Raw genomic sequence first — 9,334 nt, 5'->3', positions numbered from 1 at the left:
GGACAAGAGCCAAGTGTGTGGGATTTTCACGTAAGAGGAGAGTCCCAGCCCTGCCTGGCCAAGAGAGACCACCAACCATGAGGAGGGGAGCTGCTCGCGCTGACCTGCACTGTTTCCATCACGCATATCTCGGGGAACATGTTATTGATATGCCTCTCTTCTCTATGCCTGTGTTTTGTTGACATGCACTTCGTGGTCCCCAAACTACCAATTTCCCCACTTGCACATCTGGTAAGTGAAAAGGTACATGAAATGGTGTCTGGCATTCAACAAACCCGAAGTAAATGTTAGCTTTAAAAATGGCCACAATTTGCACCCCACACCATCACACCAATCTCACCTATGACTCTAACTTAAGCTTCATTCTTCACGTCCCAGGGAGATAAATGATTAACATGTGAGATAGAGTCCTTTCTGGATCTGATTTGAAGTCTGCAGCATCCACTGAAATAAAGTTGTGACTAAGTTCTCTTTGGCAGTAAAGTTTGGAACCTAATTAAATCCTTTCAGTTAAAATCAGAAATACAGAGGCTGGAGAGTTGATTCAGCAGTCAAGAGTGCTGGCTGCTCTTCCAGGGGACCTAGGTTCGATTCCCCACACCCACATGTTGGCTCACAACAATCTATACAGAACCCTCTTGTGGCCTCTTGCAGGCACCAGGCACTCCTCAAGTGCACAGACATATAGGCAGCCAAAACAGCCCCCCCTCCCAATAATTTTACAAGTATCAGAAATACAGTCCAGGGTTGGGGATTTAGCTCAGTGGTAGAGCACTTGCCTAGAAGGCCCTGGGTTCGATCCTCAGCTCAAAAAGAAAAGAAAAAAGAAAAAGAAATACAGTCCAGAGGCACAGACAGGCAAATCTCTGAGTTCAAGACCAGCTAGGACTACATAGTTGAGATCCTGTCACATTAAAAAAAAAAAAAAATCAGAAATGCACTTGATTCAGCAAATAAGTGAAACGTCCCATGAAAGCAGTAATCCAACCCTGGAAAGCAATCTAGCATGACATACACATTGTAGAGGTCCTAGAAACACCACGTGATACATTTTATTTGGGACTTTATTTTTTTTTCTAATGATAAATAAGGAATTATGATTTAGAAGCATTCAAACTGCAACTCTTTTTTTGTTTTGTTTTGTTTTGTTTTGTTTTTCGAGACAGGGTTTGGAGCCTGTCCTGGACTAGCTCTGTAGACCAAGCTGGCCTTGAACTCACAGAGATCCACCTGCCTCTGCCTCCTGAGTGCTGGGATTACAGGTGTGCGCCACCACTGCCCAGCTCAAACTGCAACTCTTAACCTACAATGCAAACAACAGATTCCACAAAATTTCTTTGAGGTTCATAGTCGGTTGCCACTAACACAATATTAGTACTTCTCTTATCATTGTGGGCTAAATGATGTAACAATTCCAATTTTGGACATGAAATTTCAGTGTGAACTTTAGTAAAACAGCCATAAAAATACCTGAGACATGTATATTAGAAAATAAGATCCCCTCACCCCCATGTTCAAAAAGGATGGTGGGCTTTTATTTAGAGTCTATTTTTGTTGTGGGGGAGAGGTGGCAGGGCCTCATACATGTCAGGCAGATGCTCTAGTCACAAGCCTGTAGCCCCCCAGCTGGAAGCATGTCTTTTGAAAAAGAACACAGCATAACTGTGTTTTGATAATTCTCTGTAGTGTTCCCACTTCGAATGAGTACCATTTACCAGTGAGTTCTCTGAAGTCTTGGGCTCTTGTGAATTTCTCCAGCTTCTCCTATTTAGTCTCAGAACACAATGCATTAAAAATCTGTATATCTCAAATAATCATTTTGCTTTTAGGTGAACTCATTCATGGCCTACCAGTGGCCCCAAGGTTCTTAGAAGTACTAATATTGTAAGTGGTTAGGAAAACGTAGAAGCACAAGGAACAGGCTTCAGAAGTCTTCCTCAGCATTTAGGGTGCGTGATTTTTTTAGGTTCTTCAGTTTTTCAATGACAGAAGCTATTGAAATTTCTCCATGAATTTTGTTGTCTCTTGTTCGAACATTTACCGTATTATTTGTCTTCTCCTCTTCACCAACCACTGTAGAAGAGAAAGTGAAAGGAACATTTTAAATTAATTTACCTACCATTAAGTTAACAGTCATCTGAGACATGCCCGACTCCCTCCATATTACTTACTGAACTTCAGTCTAGTGAGCATTAGGGCCTCCCTCGGTAGTTAGTGTTTAAGCCCCTCCCCTGTCTGCTTCAGAATACACTGTGTGGTCTTGGGACACAAGTGGGAAGGGAGCATGTATGGACATCTGATTCCTCCTTATCCTATTTGATGATTCCAAGGAAATATCACGTGGCTGGATCCAGGCAAGCCAACCAGAATTCTCTAGAATGTGGGGAAAAGCCTGTTCTCTCTAGTAACCCATACTGGGAGAGGATGTAGGAATCACTATCCATGTTTCTTTCCACACAGGAGGAAGAAACTGTTAAGTGGAATTAAGAAGCTATTCAAAAGTAAAAGGATCAGAGCAAACCAGAACAGAAGTGGAGAGAGACGGTCCTGGTGAGGGCTGAGCTCCTGGTTACTCGTTCAATAGCCTGGCTATGAGCTCCACCTTTTGTCACTCGTCACTCTGGTACCCTTCCAATAAGATAATAAGAGATTTCTAACACAACAACAAGCCCGATGGAACATCTCAGTTCTACAAGGCAAATGTTCCCAGTGAACAACCAGTGAGTGACAGAAGAACTCCACTTTTTCTTTTCTTTCTGCTACAGAACCTTTTAACTTTCAGGACACAGCCATACCACACCTCCAGGCATGTCAATATCAGTTTCTCATGGTTTTATTGTTGATTTTTCATTTGCTTCTTTCTTTAAAGCTAAATTTTTGGACTTTGTGCCCAATTACATGTCTAGAATGTTATTTATTCATCTTTTCTTTTGATCATTTAAAACGTGGAATCTTTCTACACATAGTTTAACCCAAGCTTTCTAATCAACCAGAAAACCAAAAGGGAGCATCTGGGCTTTGCATTCGGGTGGGGCAGAAGCAGTGCAATTGCACTGCAGAAGTAATCTTGACATCTGTCTCCATTTGGGCTTAAATGTTTACTTTTGCGAGTGATGCTGCACCTCGGACTCCACGTGGAGCTAGGGACGCTGTGCCACAGAGTGCATGTGGAGCTAGGGACGTGTACCGTGGGCTCCACATGGAGCTACGGAGACTGCACCATGGGCTCCACATGGAATTAGTGATGCTGCCCACGGAGTGCATGTGGAGCTAGGGATGCTGCACTGCAGACTCCACATGGAGCTGCTGGATACTTCCTTATGCACTACAATTCAACAGTCAACTTGTGATAAGTGGTTACATCATATTCCTCCTTTTTTTCTTTAAGTAAAGCAGTCCCAAGTCAAGCATCTGAAAAATGTATGAATTTAAATTACCCAAAATAAAATTATACTGAGCCAGCTGTGCATTCCGGATTTTCTTATTTAGTGTACAACTGTCATCCAAGTCCACATTGGCCATAAGGCCTTCTTCAAAGCATTCCTTGGACACCTAGAAGAAAGAGGGATGTCTCTGTCGTTATGTCATTTATGGTAGCCAGACTCCACAGCAGCCCTGTTTCCCATCTCCTAGTACTAACACCCTGTGCAGTGACTACCACTTTGTTCAGACTTGGTTTATGTGAGTCACAGAAAGGCCGGAAGAGAGGGCATATTACTACTAAATCTAGGTAGGCAAAGCCTGCCACTTGACTCTCTCCAGATCCCTTGTTCCAACAGTCCGAGAAGCAGCTCACACTTGGGCATGGTGCCTGTGTCCTTAGCTGCAGCCTCAGGAGATGCCAAGCTAGACCCAGCCAGCTAGGGAGCTGAAGAGATGCTCAGCAGTTAAGAGCAAGTGTTGCTCTTGCAGAAGACCTGGATTTGGTTCCCAGCACACACACCATGGCTCAATACCCACTTCCCCCAGTTCCAGGAGCTCTGGTATTCTCTTCTAAACTCTTCAGGCACCAGGCACAAATATGGTACACATACAGACAGGCAGGAAGACACTCATATATAGAAAATAAATGAGCTGGGTGTGGTGGCACATGCCTTTAATCCCAGCACTCAGGAGGTAAAGGCCAGCCTTGTCTATGTTCCAGGACATCCAGGGCTACATAGAGAGATCTTGTCTTTAAAACAAACAAACCAACAAACCAATAAACCAATAAATATTTTTTTTTTAAAGTTTAAGAATAGAACCACCCAGCTAAGCTGCTCCCGCTCTTGACCTCTCCCCTGAAAGTAAGATAATAAATATCTGTTGTTAAAAGCTGCATGCAGATAACAAGGTTTCTTCCCCAATAAAGACACGTGGAAAAGAGTAAGTGTGAAGTGCTCAACAGCAGCCATTTCTCAAAAACACTAAGAAAGCAGTTCTGATGCAGCTCCCAGATGTCATTCCCGTATTGCGCCCAACGACTCAAAGCATAGGCTGTCATCAACATGCTAGTTAGGTGTTATCTTCAAGCATGGGTGACATTTCAAGTCAATGACCTACAGAGAGTACATGAGAAGTTATTGTACACTTTAAATGCCTGTAATTTTACCTGAAGTGCATAATCTTCACAAGTTGGACCTACAGGGATGACCATTACCTGGCGAGGAGACAGCCAGAGAGGCCTGAAAAATATGTAAAATATGTATATTCAAAGCCCTTTCAAAATGACCACTTATGTGGTTAAAAGTAAGCAACACTTTCTCAAGGTGAGCTTTATAAGACAGAGGTATCGGTAAAATGGCGCAGAAGCAAACAAAACTTTATTAAGTTGGAAGGCATAAGAATAGACAGAAAAGCTGGGTGGCAGTGGCACACACCTTTAATCCCAGCATTCTGAAGGCAAAGCCAGGCAGATCTCTGTGAGTTCTAGGCAAACCTGGTCCACAGAGTGAGATCCAGGAAAGGCACCAAAACTACACAGAGAAACCCTGTCTCGAAAAAAAAAACCAAAAAGAAAGAAAGAAAGAATAGACAGAAAAGGAAACCTGGAATTTTGAGAGGAAAAGAGAATATGTTCTTGCACTCCTCAGCATCTATCCCAGAAGCCTTGTGTCTACACAGCAGCCCCTCCACACTGACACCCACAGCAGTTTTACTTGGAACAGCTCCAGGCTGAAAACAGCCAATTGTTCTTCAGCACATGAACAGTCCAGCATGGTCAACCACACTCTGGAATACCAAGAGCAACCCAGAGAACTGACAGAGCAAAGACTGCTCTCCAGGGGGTTCTAGCGAGTGAAAAAGAAGCATCCAGAAGGCTGTATACTGCACGGCCCCATTTATGTGACACTCTTGAACTAACAGAACTGTGGAGAAAACTGGGGGTACGGCTGCTGGATTTGTTGATAGCAATGGGATAGAACATGTGTCCATAAAAGGACAGCACAATGGGTGTTACCAATGATGGCACTCTTCAGCACCATGACTGGTGATGATGACTTCATGTTTACCTGTGATTCAATCTTGTGGAACTAAACACACCCAAGCACAGAATTGAGAACATGTGAAAAGGTAACATCTGAACAGGGCTGGCAGCATTGACGCTTATGCCCTGGTTGTGAGGTATTGTATAATTCTGAAGCATGTAACCACTGTGGGGAAGGGAGTAAATTATACATCTCTCTGTATTACTTCTTACAACTACATGTGATTGTAAGAAGTAACCTATGATTGTGTCACAATACAACGCTGTTTTAAAAACTATAGAGGGCAATGTTGAATGTGAGTCACATTTCCCTTTTTCTTCGTTGTGGTGAGAACTTAGTTTAAGGGTGGAATGCAGTGCAGTGGGGACTATTCCCAGCTGCTGCTTTATGAATATACATAGTCATATACATTATTCTTAAATTACAGAAATAAAGTAATACATAAAACAAACATAATCAAACACATGGCAAACTCATAAGCAGTGTATAAAGTGAAAATGTCTTCTTTTATGCTCTGGTCTCACCCTATCCCCATCCTACATCTCCCAGGGAACCTCATTTTCATCAAGAGTCTGGCAGGTATTTGAAGTCTTAATGGACAAAGTGTGTGGGGAGTGTGGCTGTCCTGAGGAGACTGGTCACTCCACACAGCATCACCCTCTGTTCTCTTCTGCAGGTCCCCATCCCACCAGCTTCCCTTAGGTCTTGGCCCACTTCACTACTCCAGTCTAGGACACCATCACCTTGCCTATTTCCACCTATTTAAACCAGAAATACAAACATGTTAATTCATACTCAGTAGCATGTGTACTCGTCCCTGCACTTCTGGCTTCTGGAATAGTTCAGAAGCTCTGCAAGACCACAGTACATTGCTCTAGAGGAGTTATTAGGGACACACACAGACTTTCTAGCTATGCAGGACCTTTATGAGATGCTCAGTTCAGAAATTTACCACCTTTTTACTTTTACTGCTCAGATAGATGAGCACAGCATGCTGCCTGTGGACAGAGTGTTACCAAGAAGGCAGCATCGCCTGGCAAGGTTGATTCAGTGACATAGAACTTTCAGAGGGAACTGAGGCAGCGGACCTGGCAATGGCACCTGATGTCCACTGTGGGAGCTGGACTGTTTGGAGGACCATAGCTCTGAAGCCAGCGGATTCTGAAGACAGAACTAAGCTCTGTGAGCAGAGAGGGGCTAATGCTCCACTAGTGGCTGCTGGTTTGCAGCTTCAGCATCCCAGGGTGTTCTGTTAGTAGCAGCCAGTGCTATGGCTGCTGGGCAGGCAGTTGCCTCTAAGCATGGGGGTTGGCGAGTCCAGTGATGCTGGCTCACTCCTTCACTTCTCTGCTAAGAAACTGCCCCAGGGAACTGCTAACAGAAGAGAACAAAGCAACAGCCAGAGCTGCCAGCTTTTCTAAGGAAGTCACTATCCTTCGGCATTGGCCTTGCATAATGAAAAGGACCCAAAGCAATCAACTGCCCCAAACTAACTTGCTGCTCCCCTGGATTAGGACTGGTCACTACTGATCAGAATTGAGTCCTCAGAAGAGGTTTAGCAATATAGAACCTAGTTAGGTCACATTCATGAGGTGGAGTCCACTAGTATCCACTGTTGGTCACAGTTCATGAACCACTGATTGGGTCCTCTTGAATATTCAAAAACTCCTCAATAGTGAGGGCCTTTCGCTGGGCAATACCACCATCAGAGCTGTCTTAGTTTCCACTGCTCTGATGAAACACCATGACTAAAGCAACTCGAGGAGGAAAGGGTTTGTCTTACACGTCCACATCACTATTCATCTTGAAGGAAGTGAGGACAGGAACTCAAACAGGCAGGAGCTGATGCAGAGGCTATGGAGGGGTGCTGCTTACTGGCTTGCTCTCCCCATGGTTTGTTCAGCCTGCTTTTTTTTTTTTTTTTTTTTTTGGTTTTTCAAGACAGGGTTTCTTGGTAGCTTTGGAAGCTGTCCTGGAACTCGCTTTGTAAACCAGGCTGGCCTTGAACTCACAAAGATCCACCTGCCTCTGCCTCCCAAGTCCTGGGATTACAGGCGTGTGCCACCACCACCTGGCTCAGCCTGCTTTCTTATAGAACCCAGGACCACCTGCCCAGGCATGGCACCACCCACAATGGGCTGGGTCCTCCCCTACCAATAACTAATTAAGAAAACGCCTTCCAACCAGATCTGGAGGCATTTCTTAGCTGAGGCTCCCTCCTCTCAGATGACTCTAGCTGGTGTCAAGCTGACATAAGACCATCCAGCACAATGCCCATGGGTGATATCAACATTCCTTTTCCCCAAACCTGTCACCTATTTTCTCAAGCTGATTACTTCTCCATATTTGGCCTTGCCATCAGAATGGCACTCACTCACCACACCTGTGGCCAGCTTTCCTTCCAGGAGAGAGGACCCGAAGCTGTGACCCACAAGAACATTTCCTTTCCTCACTGGGCCTGCACTGCTGGGGCCGCTTCTCTACACTGGTGCTGGTATACTGTGTGTCAGATGTGGGTCAGACATCTGTGCTGTCCTCTGGGGTCACTGGCCACACGGATCCCCCAGGGTAACAGTCAGAGTTGAAAGGGAAGGCAGTGAGGTAAGGTATGGAACAGTGGGAGACAGGACATGTTCTCCAGACAACACGGGAACCTCTGGTGGGCTTGAAAAGGGGGAAGATAACTCTTCAGCACTGAGTTCAAGTCCCTTAAAGGGCACAAGCACAGTTTTAGGTCACTCTGCCCGTGTTCTTCTGTTTCCAGTCTGCAGATGGACAAGAATTATCCATTTGCTGTGGGGACAATTGCTAATTATGAGGAAGAGACTCACTGAGCTGAGAACTGATTTTAGAGGAGAGGCCCCAGCCTTCCCTCCATGTCACTTACCACTTTCCCCCGTAGTTCTCTGAGAGAATGGCTATCATCCTCTCCACAGATCCCAGTATGGCACGGTGGATGATCACAGGCCTATTCTTATCATCCCCATCCTTACTGAAAAAACAAAAAACGCACATTAGGTATTTTCCTAAGGCCAGAAATAAGTTCCTCTCCTTGCCCCATATTCACCGGTGTCTTATTTACTTAGTGGTGTCTCCTTCGGGACAGCTCTCCTTGAGGCTTTGCCTTACTCACTAATCCTTTTTCACTTACTTTTCAGTCCCTTTATTAGTGGACATGCAAACACACAAAAGCTGAGTGGTACAGTGAACCCCACGTGCCGTCTCTGAGCTTCACAGATGTCCACTCACAGCCAGCCTTACTTAATCCAGTCCTCCCCTCATCCACTGCCCCACTGTAAGCCTTATTTTTCCAAATATTCCTGATGTTATTGTGGAAGTCCACCAGTCAAATGTACCTCACAGACCACGAACCATCATGACATGGACTTTATAGTCCATCATCCCCTAGAGGAAACACGATGACGCCAGCCGTGACTGCCAACTTCAATGAAGCAAGATGCACCAAGATATGTGCGCACACTCTTAGAAGCTAAAGCTCAGTTTACTCAGCACGTGTAATCCATGACACCGAAGACGTTCTTCTAAGAAACTTTAACTCAAAATTGTAGCAGTTAGCTACTTCTAAAACACACCCGAGACAAACAAATACAGAGAGGTCCTCACTTAACCCCAATTCACAGTGTTAAAACTGGACACTGTCACTGCTGAACATTCCTGTTGACGTCACTGCAGGCTCAGGCATTCGTCTGTGGAGATCCCAGAGAGCTTGGCAGTGTGGGGCGGGGACACTCAGGAGCAGCTTGAACTCGTTCCTGTGTGACCTATGCAGATGTCACCTACTCCACAGCTGGAGCGGTGTGGAATACTCCTAAATATCCCTTGCTGTTTTGTGGGGGATTGAGAGG

The 9,334-nt window shown here is 45.0% G+C and overlaps 1 protein-coding gene across 3 annotated transcripts in view; it reads right to left on the bottom strand.

Annotated features, from left to right (window-relative positions):
- Positions 1 to 9,334, bottom strand: part of Tars3 (threonyl-tRNA synthetase 3) — a 54,350-nt gene that overhangs the window by 454 nt on the left and 44,562 nt on the right. The window contains exons 16-21 of one of the 3 annotated variants that reach the window (XM_036184847.1): positions 8,356 to 8,460; positions 4,592 to 4,664; positions 3,438 to 3,552; positions 2,042 to 2,073; positions 341 to 444; positions 162 to 228 (exon numbers count right to left, since the gene is read on the bottom strand). In XM_036184847.1, coding sequence (XP_036040740.1) covers positions 391 to 444; positions 2,042 to 2,073; positions 3,438 to 3,552; positions 4,592 to 4,664; positions 8,356 to 8,460 — 379 coding nt within the window. In that variant the 3' untranslated portion in view covers positions 162 to 228; positions 341 to 390. Of the gene's footprint in view, positions 1 to 161; positions 229 to 340; positions 445 to 1,238; positions 2,074 to 3,437; positions 3,553 to 4,591; positions 4,665 to 8,355; positions 8,461 to 9,334 lie in introns of those variants that run through there. The other 2 variants (XM_036184855.1, XM_036184838.1) reach the window with 2 other exon arrangements.

This window comes from Onychomys torridus, chromosome 1 (genome assembly GCF_903995425.1).
Source record: "Onychomys torridus chromosome 1, mOncTor1.1, whole genome shotgun sequence".
NCBI lineage: Eukaryota > Metazoa > Chordata > Mammalia > Rodentia > Cricetidae > Onychomys > Onychomys torridus.
The sequence above is the reverse complement of the archived record's forward strand: the minus strand, read 5'-3'. Positions and strand labels throughout refer to the sequence as shown.